Below are 19,475 nucleotides of genomic sequence, written 5' to 3' on the forward strand. Positions count from 1 at the left end.
GACAAGTATGTCTTCATTTATTTAGCAAAGAGGAGGTCATTAGCAACCTTCAAAAGCAGTTTTAGTGAAGACGTGGATCAGAAAACTCGGTAAGTATGAGGTGAAAAAAGAAGAGACATTATGGCACAGAGTTCCTCCAAAAATTTAGTTTATAGTAGGGATAAGCAGGGTGATGGGTAAAAACCATATGGGGAAAAGAGAAAAAGTGTCCAGATAGATGTTAAAGATATAAAAGAGAGTGTACAACAAATGGACAAGATTGCAGAAGGGGGAGGAAATCAGATTCAGGACACAGGAGAAGATAACCTTATACAGCAGGAAAAAGGCTTCTTACACAGATCAAAAGGGAAATAATAGAGTTCATGTGGGGAAAAGAAGATGAGTATGGAAGCAGGAAGTTAAGGGAGTTAGTAGATGGTGAGCTACATCATCTCTGTGTAATAAACAGCAGACAGGAGACATGAAGGGTCCACAGGGAGATTTAAGGAGAGAGTTTGACAACAAGGAGAAAACTCCTCATCTTAGGCTTTTCCAAACCTTTTCAATGGTAATAGAAAAACTTTTATTTTTAAAGATAAGGAGTATCCAGTACATTTCAGAATATATTTTATCCAAAAGTAATTAAAATGAAAAGAATGCTGAATGTGTGTAGTTAATTCCTTCATACTTAGGAAAAGTTCATTATCCAACCTTGAATAGCCAAGATTTATAGTATTTTATTTCAATACATTAACTACCTAGTCAATTATAATGAGACATTATAGCTGCTTCTACTACAATTTTGTGGGAGGTACTAGATTGGTTTATGAAATACCAATAAAATAATCATAAGGAAATTTCTTATCTGCTCTTAGGAGTAAGTTTTAAGTAGATAGCACTGTCCAAAACTGGAATGGATTTCCTAAAAACTACTGATGATCAAATTACTGGAGAGGCATTTAGCATACTTTTCAAGTCTCAGAATGTAATTCTTTAGAGGTTCTTCTTAAATGTAACAGTAAATGTTTTAGGTTTACAGACTCTTGGCTCTCATAAGCACTCAACTCATCCACAGGTAGGTCAAATGGAACCACAGAAAACATGTAACCAAATGGGCATGGCTGTGTTCCAATAAAACTTAATTTGCAAACACAGATGGCTGGCCCACAAGCTATAATTTTTTAACTCTTGTTCTAACTTTTCAGTTTACTGCTAAGGAACGTGATTAAATACTTATATTCTTTAGTTTTTTCATGTTGAAGTAGAGTAACAAATCTATTGAATTAATAAGTACATAAATTATATTTAAATGCCCAGTACACCCAAAGCATTCAATAAACGTGACTTCCCTTTCTCTATAGGTAGTGTGAGGCTATAGTGCTCACCTTCAAAAGGTCATAAAAGTGAAAAACAACATTTATGGTGTGAAAAACAAATGCTAACTTGTTAAGACAATGATGCAAAAATGATTTTGCTATTTTTCATGAACAAATCCCTTGTCTCAATTAGTACCTGAATTGGATTTATTCTGAAAGATGAAAGTCTACAATTCCTTGGAAATAATTTTACCAGATATTTAGGATTTTAAAATCTTACTTTAATATTTTATGTAATACAAACAAACTTTAGGGGCAGCTGGGTAGCTCGGTTGAGTGTGTGACTTTGGCTGAGGCCATGATCTCACAGTTCGTGAGTTAAAGTCCCACATGGGGCTCACTGCTGTCAGCACAGAGCCTAATTCGGATCCTCTGTTCCCTCCCTCTGTCTCTCCCGTTTGTACTGTCTCAAAAATAAACACTAAAAAAAAAAAACCAAAAATAGACTTAATTTTCTAACCTTGGTATTGAGGGCCTAAAAACACTTAGAAAAGTAATACAATTTCAAAGGACTGTGATGCTGCCCAATGATGTTCTGGGGGGTGGAAAAAGATGGGGAAGTTGAAAAATGCAGTATGAATAGCCTTCTCTGACTTTGTTCTGCTACCATATGCTATTTTCTGTATTATAACTTATTAAAGTAGAAAGACAGCAGTCTTAGATGGCAGTCTAAGATGATTCTGAAACAAGTTGAAAAGTGTTTTCAAAAAGTCTACAAAACGAATAATAATAACTATATAAACAAAGATTCTTGAAACTCACCATCTCTATTAGTTTCCCATTCTACATTCTCTTCTTCACTTTCCGGAGTTCTCTCCTTAGTGATTTTAATGTCTTCCTTTTCCCTATGTCTCCCTCTTGAAGATTCTTTCTAAAAAGTATATATATGCATATAGATTACCATATTTTTAAAAATTATGAGATAGCTATATAATACAGAATATTTCTAGCTTCATCTTTGTTTCATTAAAGAATCTATTTAGCAAATAACCACTTATCAACTAAATAGAAGTGACAAGTTCTAGTGTAGCACCATAATGAAAACACTGTATTTTAAAAAACAGCAACTTAATAAAAGGAATAAATAAGATTTTAAAATATAAAATGCAAATGCTAATAAGCACTGGATAGTCTAAAATATACCAGGTTTTTGTTTCTAAGTTTCTAGGGGTAAAAGAATTTAAAATGGATAAAATAAACAAAAGGATTTTTAAGTGACCATATTAAAAAATGACTTAAAAATGGCTACATTTTCACAATAGACTCAGAAGTAATTACTGATCTAAAGTTTATCGTAACACTTAATGTAACAGCATTTTCCTACACACTTCAGGATAAATTCAACTCATTTGGTAATTTTATAAATGCTTTTTGAAAAAGATGTTCCCCTATTTTGATAAAATCAAAATCATGGCTAAAATAGAAAATTAGTCCTTATACTATAGTTAAAAACAGAAAAGTTTATATTTTATTCTAGGTGTAACAGTATCCTACAGACAGGACAATTTCAGCTTATAAAATGCAATTAAATAACTATATAAGATAAAGACTCCAAACAACACTTTACTAAGTGGTAAGAAAATAACCAGTGTCATAGAATTGTCACCGTCCTACCACAGTGTTTCACTTTATTAACACTCTATATTCTGTGTAAGAAACTATAACTCAAGGACATTAATTGCTGAAAATTCTTTTTGGGCACTACCAAACATAAAATGGGGCTGCTTAAAACACAAATTAATTTTTCTTTGAAGGCTTCTTTTAAAGAAATCTAGTATACATTATAATTGTCCCTAAATTTTACATATTAAGGTATAAAGTCATGTTGTATCACTTGCTAAGTGATACATATGGTATGATGATAAAGGCTGACAAAAGTATTAGAAAAGGTTCTACAAAAGTGGAACCAGCCATGGAAAAATGCAAGGAGGGAGGAAGGAGGAAAGGAACGAAGGAACTCCTATTTATACATAAGACTAAAGGAAAAAAAGGGACACAATTATTTTTATTCTTAAAATATATTCCATGGATTATTAATGAAGAACTATTATATATCCCTTGTAAATTTTCAATGTTCTGTGGATTAAAATTACTATAATTTTACATCAGTACAATTTATATAAAAAAATTCACTCTCAACAATAGCCAAAACATGGAAAGAGCCTAAGTGTCCATCAACGGACGAATGGATCAAAAAGATGTGGTTTATCTACACCNTACACTGTTTTCTACTTAAAGTATCATATAATACCCAACTACTAATTTAGGTGAAAAGGGCTTCAGAGAAGTAGTAGCTGACACTGTAAAATAAAGTAACTTGCAAGTATGTAACAAAGTATTTTTTAATGGATTTAGAACTAAAAATGCAATCACCCCAATAAACATCATCAGTAGTAACTTATGTAATTATTTCAAATATTCATCCTATATAATTATGTAATTTTTGAATTGCTATTTTTTTAATATGACTGATACTGTCCTGAGAGATCATATATAACTTCTGTTATTAAGTACTATTAATGCATGCTTCAATATATGATGGAATTTCATTCAAGCTAGAAGACACATTTTTTCCTAATATTATGTCACTATCCCACCTTAAATCAAAATACAGGAAATTGTTTTAATAACACTTATTCAGAAGGCTCAGGTCATTTTCTAAAATGTCATTATCTCATTTTTTTTTTCAATTCAACAATGTTTAGGCATAATTTGCTATGTTACACCTTTATCAAATAGTTATTTCTCACTTTCTTTTACCATATTCAAATAAATAGGGTCTGGTATTCCCTGTCCCACGGAGAAGAGCATGGCCTGCTCTCACCTCTTGAACAGAGTAGCTTGTCATCTTATTTCTTTTAAATGCAAACATATTAATTAGATGTGCAGCTGGGGGCACCTGAGTGACAGTCAGTTAAGCATCATGTCACAATCTCATATGACTTCAGCTCAGATCATGATCTCACAGTTCTAATTAGAGCCGCGCATTGGTTCTCTGCTGTCAGCACAGAGCCTACTCTGAATCTTCTCTCTCTCTCTCTCCATCTCTCTCTCTCTTGGTCCTTCCTCCTTCCTTGCAAAACTAAATATTAAAAAAAATTTTTTTAAAAGATGTGCAGATGTTTGATTACTTTATTATGTATTCTAAATTAGTCATCCCAGAACATGTACATGTTGAAATACTTGTTAATGAACTAAAATATTTTAGCCAGTACACGTTGGGATGAGATATTTTGAGAATCCAGAATTTTTTTGGACTCCAAAGTATGTTAAGTAACACTACCGAGAGCCTGGAGCAGCAACCTGTGCTCAAACATACTAATATTTTTGTAGCAAAACATGAATTTACCAATTGTATAAAGACTATAATTAGCTTCATGTCAATTAAAATTAGGTTTTGCTGTCAAACAAGTCTAAGCCTCACTTAGAAAAGTTGGCCTTAAAAATTTCTTACATTTCAGAAATGCAATAAATGATTGTAGACTTTTACTTTATTTTTGTAAATGTTTATTTATTTTTGACAGAGAGAAAGAGAGAGAGACGGAGCATGAACAGGGGAGGAACAGAGAAGAGAGGGAGACAAAGAATCTGAAGTAGGCTCCAGGCTCTGAGCTGTCAGCACAGAGCCCAACGTGGGGCTCAAACCCAAAAACTGTGAGATCACGATCTAAACTGAAGTTGGACACTTAACCAACTGAGCCACCCAGGCACCCCTGTAGACTTTTACTTTATTTTCATTTTATTTTTAGTTTACAGTACATTCACATTTATTCCCTAAACACTGTATGTATGGACAGGTAATATTCATTATGAATTTTATTTTTTTAATATTTTTAAAAAGTTTAATGTTTTTCATTTTTGAGAGAAAGAGTGTGAGCAAAGACAGGCGGAGAAAAAGGGAGACACAAAATCTGAAGCAGCCTCTCAGCTCTGATCTATCATATAGCACAGAGCCCAACACGGGGCTTGAACTCACAAACCACAAGATCATGACCTGAGCTGAAGGTGGATGCTTAATTGAGCCACCTAGGCACCCCATGAATTTTACTTTTAGATAGTCATAAAATGTTAGGGGTCTTTGTAAATAATATAATCCAACCCCCTCCTGCCCTATGTAGGAAATTTTTAAAATATCATATAGTTATGGAAGTCTTGTTAGAAGAATGTCAGGAAAAATATTTACTCCCTAGGTTTCCACTGACAGTTCTTCACTGCTGCGCGCCCTCTGGTCCCCATTTTCAGATAGCTCTTAAGTACTAAAAAGTTCTTTCTTTTACTGATCACAATTCTCTTATACCTCTCCAGAATTTCTGATTGAAATCCGTTCTGACCTCTAGATCGTGTTAAAATAAATCTAAGATTTCTTTCACACATTAGCCCTTTAAATATTTGAACCGTTATTAAATCTCTTCAACATTTTCTACGAGGCCAAAGACAGGCTTCATACTGATCATACATCAACATTTCGGGATTTTCCCACTACCACTCTTCCAACTCCCCTGGGCACATCAAACTGCCAATGTACTTCAACAAAATATGAAAACTAAAATTAATCCATTCTTGCCAGAGCAGCAGACAGCATATGGGTTTTACCTCTCCTGGTGTAGAAATGAAATTATACTTGTACTAATAAAGTCTAACTTGTTTTGTATTGTTTTGTAGGATAAGTTTTGAGTGGAACTTAAACAACATACTGTAAGTTTACAAACTACATAAATTTAAAGTACAATCTCACATAAAATATGGTACATTTCAGGGCTGGGTGATTTAGTAACATTCTGAAATCATCAGATATCAAACTTTCTTGTATTGTTCCTCTCACAGCTCTGCCATTCCTACTGCTGACTTCACATTAAGGCATGTTTCTTTTCCCATAAGAAGCAATCTAAGTTCTCCCAATGTGCCTCTCCCTGAATCACGAAGAATTCATTCCTTAAGTTTGAGTAGGCCGACATCAGTCACATGACCACATCTAAATCAATAACCAATTGATCAATAAATCAAAAACTAATGCCAAGGTAATGGCCAGAGGTAAAATGACTTAGTTCCTGGCTCCTGAGTCAACTGTATTAGCAAAGAGAATGGGATTATTATGACTGATTTAGACTAATCAGGTCCCAGCAGTAAACCAGGGTCAATTCCCCAAAACCACAATGCATCTATAAAATGAAAAAGTGATAGAATGGATCTGGTGACTCAAAGCAATTTACACTACAGTTTTGGAACTACACTTCACCTCTTCAAAGTACAAGGCCACATTTGTGACTTCATAGGCCAAAACAAAATGAACTGTCCAACCTAGTAAACATTTTCTCTGTTCATCTCTACTATTCACATTTCAGACCCTCCTTCTAAGTCATTTGCTATCTTCCTGATGTGCATACCTTTTTAGATAGTCTCTATTTAGTGAAGATCTCCTAGTAGCCAACACTCTCAATTTTATCTAAAAATATCTCTATTATATCTTCATTCTTGAAAAACAGTTTTGCTGGGTATATAACTATGGTTTGACAGATTTATGATAGCACTTTGGAAATATCATCTCACTGTCTTTTGGTGCTCATTGTTGCTTATGTCATTCTGTTGCTTCTTTGTAGGATGATACCTTTTTTTCTTGTGGTATTTCTGATATTTTCTCTATGATTCTGGTATTTTATAACTGCATAATAATATTCCATTTGATATGTATTGTGCCTTCCATATCTGCAGCTTTGTCTCATCAATTATAGAAAATTCATAGCACTACTTCCAATAATTGACTCTCCTGCATTCTATTTTTCTCTGGAGTTCCAACTCCAAGTACATTAGATTTTCTAAGTATTTCCCTCAAACTTCTGAATCTCTTCAACATTATCTATAACCTGTCTTTATGTGCTGTATTCTGGATAAATTTTTCACCTCCATCTTCCAATTCAACAGCTTTCTCTCCAAAAATGAACAAGAAAGACTTGGTCTCTGATCTGCTCTAATACTAGTAAAAGTCTTAAGGTCACTACCAGCTTTCACATTTGCTATTTAATCCTTGGTTTCAGTTCTCTGTTCTTGTTTCTTTGTTTTTGCTGCTGTCTTACATTTTTGAGAAAGCAGCAATGCATTTAAAAGGTGTTTGTTGCCACTTATCCAGGATCTAGTTTTACTGTAGTAAGAGGACCTTCAAAGTACACAGTCTATAACAGCGCTAAAAGGGAAAGTTAAGACTAACAATTCTAAAAAATTTTAAAAATACATTTTTAAACACTAACAATTCTTTAGCAGTCACATCAAACTTTGTCTACTGCTTAAAGTAGAGCCAACTATTTCTCCTTGGACTTATCCACAACCATTAGTCAGGTCAAGCCACCCTAGGCCATACTAGTCCAACAGACATTTTATTCCTAAAGTCTGTTTATCCTTAACACATATTTGTTCTTTGTTAAATGACAGGGAACAGTATTAATATGTATTACATGAGACAAAGAAGATGGGAAGGGGAAAAAAATCTACTTCAACTATCTTTTCCATTTATCTCACATAATCTCATTGCATTTCCTTATATCTTTCTAAAATTACTTAGGGGGTCCAGTTGGTTAAGCCTCAGACTCTTAATTTCAGCTCGGGTCATGATCTCACGGTTCAGGGTATCAAGCCCTGCATGGGGCTCTGCACGGACAGCATGGAGCCTGCTTGGGATTCTCTCTCCCTCTCTCTCTCAACCCCCTCCCCTACACACGCACACTCTCTCTCTCAAAACACACATTCTCTCTCTCAAAACAAACATTTTTAAAAAATTAGTTGGAGAAACTTCCTTTGAGACTAATAAAGTTATCACAGAACATTTAGTCAAAAAATAACTCCCTTATATACCAATGAAGCTCTTCCCTTGTACTAATACTCACTTTAAAACAACTGTGTAAATTTGTCCATTTCTAGCATAAAGTTATTATCATAGTAATAATTATTATATTAAAGAATATCAAGTTTTTAAACACTCAATGTTTCATATAAAGGATTTTGTTGGTCTTCTCATCTTTTCTTTTTAAAGAATAATGATTCCAAACCTTACTACTCTAAAAATTTGCTTAGTTTCACAAAATACCAGTATTATTAGTGAATTCTTAATTTTCTGTCAGAAGCTCTAGGATTAATGTTAATACAAATTTTTCCTGTCTGTAATTTACTACCACGTTATTACACTAAAGCTATTAACAACTGGAAAAAACTATTACTGAGATTATGGTTCTCACCTTAATGTTTTGAAACCTTTCAAGTGGACACTTGAAAAGTGGACACCCTTCTGATGAAGGGTGAAAACTTTAAAAAGTGAACAATAACGTTCACTGATTTTCGGCCTGAACTAGCCCAACTAACTCAGCTCAGTCAATAGCTATTAGAATAAATATAATCTGACATTGTGAAATTTTAAATTATTCACAGATGTACAATCTCAGATCCTTTCAATATTATAGAAACACAGTTAAGAAATGTAGTTCTATATTTGGGAAACTATACTATATTTTGTTTATAACTACTGAAGAAAAATCCCATAATAAGATTAATAGGGATTTTCTTTTATGAACTGATCAAAAAATTGATCAAAAAATTATATTATTTCACAATAAGCAGAGCCACAAATAAGACTGTATACTTCAAAGAAATTCAACAGATAACCAAAATCAAGTCATCTCTAAGCACTGCATTAAAAAAACTATCAAGAAAAAAACAGTTATTATCGCTGTATCTGTTCACTCAAATATACAATGAAGTGCACAAAGTATAAGAGATGTAGAGAACCATAAAATACCTCAGAATAAACCTAACCAAGGATACAAGAGATCTGTATGATGAAAACTATAGAAAACTTATGAAGGAAATTGAAGAAGACACAAAGAAATGGAAAAACANGTAGAGAAAAGTAGACAGAGACATACTACTAAGATACTTTAACAAGATATTCTCAAATCAAGACTTCAAGTAGACAAAGATAGTAAAATACCAAAGATCAAAACAATAGATGTTTTAGATATACTTTAGAACCTGAAAATCAAAAAACCAGAAAATAATCTTTTCAAGCACACAAGTAATATTAGATAAACTGACCTTATCCCAAGCCACAAAGAAAATCTCAGTAAAGTTGAAAAACACAGAAATATAAAGAGTAATAACAGAGAAGTTATCATTTTTAAATGAAATAACATATACACATGCATACACATACAACAAACAAAAGTCCCTTTAACCTGAAAGATTTTAAACGTGCAATTAAAAACTTCTTGGATCATAGGTGAACTCCAAACCTAAAGAGGAGAATTTCCTGCAAATAATGATAATGAAAACGTGACATATAAGATCAGATCCATAAATTCAGCTAAAGCTTTTATTGGACAAAAGCTTAAAGCATTAAAAACTAATATAAATCAAACGAGAATAAATGCTCAATCAATTCAGTAAGAAAAAGGAATACAGTAAAACAAAGACTGAATAAAAGAAAAAACAAATAAATGTATTAGAAAAGAGAAAGAACTAACCTATAAATCCAAAAGCCAACTCTTTAAAAACCACTGGCTAACCTAAATCAAGAAAAAAGGGAAAAAACAAAAGTATCCCAAATCAGATATAACAAAATAAAAATAAGCATTAGAACAAAGAAAAATAAAGAAAAGCATGAGATTTCTTCACATAACTCTATGCAAAAAGTTTAAAAATCCAGGGGAAATAAATTTTTTAGGAAAATAGTTTGACAAAATTGACTTCAAAGTCAAAAGTCTACTAATTTCCATGGAAAAATAAAAAACTTTTCATAAAACAGTACCAGACTCAGTTGGTTTCACATGGGAATTTACCAAACCTTCAAGGAGCAGAAAATTCCAAAAGCACTTATGATATTCTAGAGGAAAGAATTAGTAATATTTTGTTATTATACAGTACTTGGACTACCTGTGAAGCACTAGAGTGTTATTTGAAAGTAGACTTGAATTAGTTGTAAATGTGCACTGCAAACTCTAGTGCAACTGTTAAAAAAAAGTAAAAATAAAATGCTTAATTAAACCATAACAGGCACAAAAAGAGTAGAAGACAAAGCAATAGGAATAAAGAACAGTAGTAACAAGCAGAAAACAATGACAAATATAATAGACGCTATTCAACCATATGAATACTTCCTTTAAGCATCAATGAATTACATCAATTAAAACACAGACTGTCAAGAGTGGACCAAAAAATAAGACCCAAATACTTGTTGTCTACAAGGAATAAATTTATATATAAAGACACAGAGTAAAAGGTAAGACATGGAGAAGGATATACTGTGTTAATACTAATCAAAAGAGAATGGGTGTAGCTACATTAATTTCAAAGAGAGGACTTCAAAGCAAGAAAAGTGACCAGGGACAAAAAGAAACTACGTAACAATAAAGCAGTCAATTCTCTAAGAAGACATAAAAATCCTTAATATATATGTGCCTAACCACAGAGTGTCAAATACATAAAGTAAAATCTGATATAAACTGTAAGGAGAAGACTGATCCACTATTACCGTTGGAGACTTAACACCCCTCTGTCAAAAACAGACAGATCTAGCAAGTAGAAAATCCGTAAAAACATAGCTGAACTCAAAAGCATCATCAATCTACTGGATACAACTGACATCTACAGACTACATCCAACAACAGCAGAATACACATGTTTCTCAAGTTCACAGGGGACACTCAGCACGAAATAGACCATATTCTGGACCATAAAACACACTTTTTATTCATTTAAAATTTCTTTTTAATCTTTACTTATTTTTGAGAGACAAAGACAGAGCATGGGTTGGCGAGAGGCAAAGAGAGATGGAGACAGAATCTGAGGCAGGCTGCAGACTGTGAGCTGTCAGCACAGAGCCTGATGCGGGACTTGAACTCACAACTGTGAGATCATGACCTGAGCCAAAGTCAGACGCTCAACTGACAGCCACCCAGGAGCCCCAAAACACGCTTTTAAAAGAACAGAAATGACACAATGTTTGCTCCCAGACCATAATATAATTAAACTAGAAATCAGTAACAGAAAGCTGGTTGGAAAATCCCAAAATAATGCAGAGATTAAACAACGCACTGCTAATTAACATATGATTCATAGAACAAAGAAAAAAAACCCTCAAGAGCAATTTAAAAATATTTCAAATTAAATGAAAATGAAACACAACTTATCAAAATTTGTGGAATGCAGTGAAAGCAATGTTTAGAGAATTTACAGTATTTCTAAAACTCTAAAATCCATAATCTAATCTTCCACTTTAAAATACTAGAAAAAGGGGGCGCCTGGGTGGCTTAGTCGGTTAAGCGTCCGACTTTCCGACTTTCGCTTAGGTCATGATCTCGCGGTTCGTGGGTTCGAGCCCCGCGTCGGGCTCTGTGCTGACTGCCAGCTCAGAGCCTGGAGCCTGTTTCAGTCTGTGACTCCCTCTCTCTCTGACCCTCCCCTGCTCACGCTGTCTCTCTCTCCTAGAAATAAATAAAAAAAAAAACATTAAAATACTAGAAAAAGAACTGCAAATTAAATCTAAAGTAAGCAATAAGAATAAAAATTAGAACAGAATTCAATGAAATTGAAAAGAGGAAATCAACAGAGAAGAATCAAAGAAACCCATAGCCAGTCTTTGAAAAGATCAATAAAATCAATAAGCTAGTCAGGCTAACTAAGAAAAAAAAGAGAGAAGACAGAAGTTAGTAATATCAGAAACAACAGAAAGACATTACTACAAATCTCAAGGACATTACAAGGATAATTAAGGAATAATATGAACAATGCTACAACCACAAATTTGATAACCTATATGAAATAGTCTAATTCCTAAAAAAGACAATCTGCTAAAACTCATACATGAAGAAACAATCTGGGTAAGCCTATATCCATTAAAGAAACTGAAACAATAATTAATAACCATCCAAAACAGAAAGCACCAGGCCCAGATGGATTCACATACAAATTCTATCAAACATTTAAGAAAGGAATTACATTAATTCTCTACAGTCTTTTTCAGAAAACAGAAGCAGAGAGAATACTTCCTGACTCATTCTACAAAGCCAGCATTTAATACCAAAATACTTCATACTAAAACCAAAGACACCGCAAGTTTCTTGTAATGACAAATACTTCTCAACAAGGATGCAAAACTCCTGAAAATATTAGCAAATCAATCTGTCAATATATAAAAAGGACTGTGCAACACAACCAAGTAGGATTTACACCAGGTATGCAAGGGTGAGTCACCAATCAAAAGTCAACTGAAACAATCTAACACATCAACAGACTAAAGAAAAATCATGTGATCATTTCCATACATACAGTGAAAGCATCTGACAAAATCTAACACCCATTCATGATAAAAACTCTTAGCAAACTACAAGTAGAGGGGAACTTCCTCAACTAGAGAAACTAAAACTTAGGAAACTAAACTTACTCATACCATACAATCCTACAGTGGCATTCCTTGGAATTTACCCAAACAAGTTAAAAACTTGTGTCTACACAAAATTGCACAAGAATGTTTATAGCAGTTTTATTCAAAACTGCCAAAACTTGAAAGTAACCAAGATATCCTTCTAAAGATGAATAAATAAACTACTACCTGACATATCTAGATAATGAAATATTCTTCAGTGTTAAAAAGAAATGAGCTATCAAGCCATAGACAGACACAGCAGAATCTCACTCAAATGCCTATTATTAAGTGAAAGAAGCCAATTTAAAAAGTCTACATACTATATCATTGCAACTACTGGACATTCTATAAAAGGCAAAGCTCTGCAAAAGGAAAAGAAACAGTAGTTACTAAGAGAGAATACGAAAGATGAAGAGGCACAGAGAATTTTTAGGGCAAACTACTCTGTAGGATACTATAATGGTGAACACATGTCATTATACATTTGTCCAAACCTACAGAACATACAAGAGTTAACCCTAATACAAACTTTGAGTGATAATGTGATAATGATGTGTCAATGTAGGTTCATCAATTTTAAGAAATGTACCACATTTAAGAAATCCCATACTTAGGTGTGGGAGGTTGTGAGCATGTGGAGATAGGGAGGATATGGGACATCTCTGTACCTTCTGATCAATTTTACTATGAACCTAAAACTGAAAAATAAGGTATTAAAAAAAAGAAAAAACAAGGACATTATCTGCACCCAATATCATAAATAAATTATCCCTACAAGACAGAGATTCTAAAATAGAGAGGAAAAAGACCAACCAAAAAAAAAAAAAAAAAAAAAAAACACACCAAAAAATAGGCAGGAGACATGAACAAAATTCACAAAAAATGTTCCTTATATATAGGAAAATGTCCAACTTCATTCACAAGAATAACATAAAAATTATACAAACACCATTTTTTCCATCAAATTGGCAAAAATTTGACATTTGCTAACAAAGCAGAAAAAGGCGCTGTCATAAACTGCCGGCAACAATGCTTTGAAAAAGAATCGTCATTATTTAGCAATTATATAGGAATTTGCCCTGGACACAGCAGTTACACTTGAGGGCTTCATCTCTTCCTAAGACAAACTAAAGAAAACAAACAAAGAAAAAAACAAAAAAACAAAGAAACCAAAAACAAGTGCACAAAGCTCTTCACTGCAGTTTTAAATGTGATAGCAAGACTGAAATAAATGTCTGCCAGTAGAAGACTGGTTAAACAATGTATATGATACATTCACACAATGAAGTACTCTAGGTAAATGTAAAAAAGCACAAGAAATATCTCTACCTATTGCTCTGGGATGGTCTCCTAGATACAGTAATAAGTAAAAACAGCAAGGTAAAGAACATGTATACAGTATGTTGCCTTTTATCTAAGAGAAAGCAGAAATACCCCTACATAAATGGTAATTTGTGTATGTTCACATATATATACATTTGGGTGTGTCTGTTTTCAAACAGCAGTATAATCCAAAAACTACTAAAACTGGTTACCTATAGGTAATAGGGTAAAGCAATTACGAGATAAAAAGCAGACTTTTCTGAATGTAAAGTATTCGGGAGATTTAACTTTGCAACCATGTAAATGTTTATGATTAAAAAACAAAATGAATAAAAGAAACCCTAAAACAAAAATCAAAATTAAACAAAGCAATGCAACTGTTCTATCAATTTTGTGGTTTAACCTCAGAGAAGGACTGTTTCAAGTGACTTGACATACAATAATTGATATATGTCCCTAACAGATTTCACAGATATTTCCCTAATGGGATATATCCTAAGAACTTAAACTGTTTTCAGTAATATTATTAGTGATATTATTGTTATTCTGGAACTATTAAACATAAGATAATGCAACTGAATATCAACAGGGACTGTAATAGCATACTAGTGTCCATACAAGTACTGAAAATAGTGCCAAAAATTAGTTGTCTATGATACGAGCCTAGTACACAACAGGGGCCACAACGTAACTCATCGTCTTCCCCATCTTACTTGATGGTATGGAAAACCTAATTAGGCTTAACATGTCCCCTCCACTCTTCTTTTGGTCATCAAATCGTTAGACTCTACCTCAAGTCTCTTGTGTTAAATTTAGTTCCACTGTGTTAACTTTGGTTCAGATTGCCCAAACCAAACCTTTGCAATAAAAATGTAATAACACAAGCCACATATGTCATTTTGGATTTTACGGTTTCCATCTTAAACAGAAAAAAGAAACAGAGAAAATTAAAATTCTGGTAACATTTTATTTAACCCAGTATATCCAAAATATTGTCATTCCAACATGTAAACAAAAATTATTAATGAGCTACTTGACTTTTATTTTACGTATTAAAGCTTTGACATTCAATATGTATTTGACACTGACGTTGCAGCTCAATTCAGACTAGTCACATTCCAAGTGTTCAACAGCCCCCCCGGAGCACAGACGCCAGACCACCAGGGGTTCTCAAAACTGGCTACACATCAGAATCACTTTTCATTTACGCAGTAAGTAAACTTACTAGGTGCAGGGTCTGGAGGTGAATCTGTGACAGAGAAGATTCCTGGCATACAAATCTCTTCTCTCTTGCCGAACCCTGACTGGTACCTTAAGACTGTTCACAATCTGATAGACCTAATCTACCTCTTCAATCCTTATCTCAAATTGACATGCTATAATTTCTATGCTTTAAACACATATCTTCAGTTTCTCAAACACACTAGTCCTTTAAAACTCCTTATCGTTATTGTGTTGGTTCATTCCTCTTCCTAAACTTTCACCGGCCCCTCTTTCATCCTACCTATCCTTCAACACTCAGTGCAAATACCATTTCCCTGTGAAATGTTGTGTGGTTCCCCATGGAGTTATTTACTCCCTCCACTGTGTATTTTACTCATCTCTGTCATATAAGACTTTATAGAATTACAATTTATCTATTTATGATTTGTCTCCCCACAAGATCATGGGTTAGCAACCTCATAACTCAGACACACTGGAGTTGGATTCAGTGGCAGAAAAGGGGTAGAATTAGAGTTAGTTTGTGAAAAATTACACACAACCTATCTTAGCAATGCTGTTATCTAACCTACAGTTGCCTCTACCTAAATTAAATGAATTTCCCATAGAAATTTATTACATTTAGATCAACAGGCACATGTGCTGCAGTACGAATATATCACAGAAGTGAACAGCACTTGTTATCATGCCAAACAGATCACTCAAAATAATTAATACCCTGGTATCCTAGCTTATTAGCAGTTTTCTTTAAGTCTGGATAGTAAACTTCCTAAAACCTGATCACTCTCGAATCTTACTACCATAACGCTTAGGTATGCATGGCACTCAGCACCTTTGAGGGCTTTCTCATCCAGAAAAAGTAAAAATCAAGCTTAAAAAATTTCTTTAATGTTTATTTTTAAGAGGGGGGCGGTACAGACAGCAAGGGAGACAGAGGATCCAAAGTGGGCTCTGCACGGACAGTAGAGAGCCAGACACGGGGCTTGAACTCATGAACTGTGAGATCACAACCTGAGTCAAAGTCTGATGACTTTCAGTCAATCGACTGAACCACCCAAGCACCCCAGGCTTTAAATTTCTTAATGTAATGTCAATTTAGCTGTCTACGAAATTGAAAATGCTGAACATATAAACTTTTATAATCAGCAACACACTTAGATTTAGATATCTGTTAACAACCTAAATCTCCAATGCTGATGTTCATGTCCTATCAAGATCCTAAAGCCGATTTATATTAGAGAGGAAGGCTGAGAGCTACTCTCATACCTGTACATACCATTTATTAAACAGCCACCATGGATTAGCCACTCAGACTACTTTGTTTTACATGTATTTTCTTCACAGTAACACAGTGATATAGCCATCAACTCCATTTAACACATAAAGAAACTGACAGTAGAGTTAAACAATTCCTGAAATAATGTCTTCAGAATATTAATTACAGATGTTTGCCCTTTAAACTACAGTCCATTTAGTGGTGTGCTAGAGCCAGTTCACACTGACTCACAAGAGCCAACTGCTAAATTTTTAGGAACTGCACAAGCTACTGTTAAACAGAGCTACGATTAAAAACTAAATCATAGGGGCGCCCGGGTGGCTCAGTCGGTTGGGTGTCGGAATTCGGTTCAGGTCACGATCTCACTGGGAGTTCAAGTCCCACATTGGGCTCTGTGCTGACAGCTGGAGCCTGAAGCCTGCTTCCTATTCTGTGTCTTCCTTTTCTCTGCCCCTCCGCTGCTAATGCTCTGTTCTCTCCCTCTCTCAAAATAAACAAACAGTAAAAAAATTTTTAAAAATCATAAGCTAACAACAAAACAAATGAAAACAGAGGTACTAATTATTCAAAACTCACTTCCTAAATATTTTAGTACATTTTACTCGAGGATTAATTATATTTATTATATACGTGTGTATACATATATGTGTGGTATGTGTGTGAAAAATACTATATAATGGTGTGAAAATGAGTATCTCTTCTCAACTCTGTATTCAGTGATATCACCTTGCTAGCTTGAGACTGACCATGATGGGAACACTTATGTCCAAGAAACCGGCAAATCGTACAAAGCATGGCTTTTTTTTTTTTTCCTGAGTGGTTGGTAAACATTATTAGCAAATTACGAGTTCATTCCTTATTCTGAATAATCAGTTATTTCAAAAGGCAACACACATGTTCAGCCTCTACCTAGAAATTCTTTTTCAGTAGATCAAGGATAGAGTATCAGCATGTATTTTGCAAGACTATCCTCTATAAGAATTCTGATACATACCTGTAGCTGAGAAGTATGCTCTCTAAAAGTATCATGGATCATATCAGATACTAGAAGGCTACAAACTTAAAACTGCATTACTTTAGGTTCCCAAAGAGAAATCTCTACAAACTATAATGTAAAACTGTAACACAGCTTTTTTTTTTTTTTTATCAAGGATCAAAGACAATCACAGGAAAGGTTCTATATAGCTTAAATTACCAGAAATGTTTATTAAAAATGTTTAAACAATAATTAAAACATTATGAGACAACTAAGATATCCACATGAAAAAGAATAAGGCTGGACCATACATTAAAAATAAGTCAAAATAGATCAAAGCTAAAGCTAAGATTCTTTGAAGAAAACATGGCATAAACCTTTGTGACCCTGAATTAGATTTCTTAGATAAGACACCTAAAGCACAAACACCAAAATCACAGATAAACTGGATTTCATCAAAATAAAAACATTTGTGCTTTACAGGGCATCATCAAGAATATAAAAAGATAACCCATGAATGGAAGAAAATTTTTACAAATCATATATAAGGAATGTGTATCTAAAATATAGAGTTGTTACAAATCAACAATAAAAAGAGAACTCAATTAAAAAATAGGCAAAGGATCTGAATAAACATGTCTCCAAAGAAGATATGCAGGTCACCATGAAGCACAGGAGATGATATTCCATATCATTAGCCATCAGGGAATTACAAAAACTGCAATTAGATTACCACATCACACCCATTAAGATGGCTATAATCAACGAGTTAGATAATAGCAAATGCTGATGAAGATGTAGAGAATTGGAAACCTCATACACTGCTAGCAAGAATGTAAAATGGTGTAGCTGCTTTGGAAAACAATCTAGCAGTTCCTCAAAAAATCAAATATAGAGTTACTATATGACTCAGCAATTCTACTCCTAGATATAAACTCAAGAAAAAAGAAAATATGTGTCCACTCAAAATACTGTATATGGATGTTCATAGCAGCGTTACACCTAAAAGCCAAAAGGTGGAAACAACACATATTTTCACCTACTAATGAATGGATAAACAAAACATGATACGTTAATACAATGGAATATTACTTGGCAAAAACAAGGAATAAAACATTGCTGTATCCTATAATCTTTTTTTTTTTTTAATGTTTTATTTATTTCTAGGAGAGACAGCATGAGCAGAGGAGGGTCAGAGAGAGAGGGAGACACAGAATCTGAAACGGGCTCCAGGTTCTGAGCCAGCTGTCAGCACAGAGCCTGATGCAGGGCCTGAGCCCACAAAACAGTAGATTATGACCTGATCCGAAGTCAGACACTCAGCCGACTGAGCCACCCAGGCGCCCCATAATCTTTCATGAGCCTTGAAAACACTATGTTAAGTGACAGACACTAGTCAAAAACAAAACCACATATTGCAGGACTCCAGCTATATGAAACATCCAAAATAGGCAAACCTATAGTGATAATAAGTGGAACAGTGGTTACCTAGGGCTGGTGGTCAGTTGGATGATACAGATATGACCACTAAAAACAAACATGATATTTAAGTACATTCCATTTTAGAAAAAGACAAAAACTTTTGAGTGATTCTAGTTTCATATTAACCCTAAAATAGACTAATAACAAAAGTGAGAGTAAAAGACACAGACTAAGTAGAAAAAAAGAATTCTTCAGGGGGTTCTTCTGACTGCCTTGCAGTCTTTTCCCACAGGTTTTTCCCTGGGCCTTGCCATAAGGGATGACCTGTGCAGTTTCAGCCTCCGGCAACTAAAGGATATAGGGTTTTTTTTCAGGGTGATGAAAATGCTCTAAAACTGATTTTGGTGATGGTTGCCTGACTCTGGGAATACACAAAAAGCCATCCAAGTGTACATTTGAAATGGATGAGTTGTACAGTATGTGAATTATATCTCAGGA

At 34.0% G+C, this 19,475-nt stretch overlaps 1 protein-coding gene across 8 annotated transcripts in view; it reads right to left on the bottom strand.

Moving 5' to 3' along the window:
- The window catches only part of ZC3H13 (zinc finger CCCH-type containing 13), a 96,467-nt gene that overhangs the window by 67,011 nt on the left and 9,981 nt on the right, over positions 1-19,475 (bottom strand). For all 8 annotated transcript variants that reach the window (XM_077778799.1, XM_077778805.1, XM_077778803.1 and 5 more), the window contains one exon: positions 2,118-2,226. In XM_077778799.1, coding sequence (XP_077634925.1) covers positions 2,118-2,226 — 109 coding nt within the window. The remainder of the gene's footprint in view (positions 1-2,117; positions 2,227-19,475) is intronic.

Source organism: Crocuta crocuta, unplaced genomic scaffold (genome assembly GCF_008692635.1).
Source record: "Crocuta crocuta isolate KB4526 unplaced genomic scaffold, BGI_CrCroc_1.0 scaffold586, whole genome shotgun sequence".
In the NCBI taxonomy this organism is placed as follows: domain Eukaryota; kingdom Metazoa; phylum Chordata; class Mammalia; order Carnivora; family Hyaenidae; genus Crocuta; species Crocuta crocuta.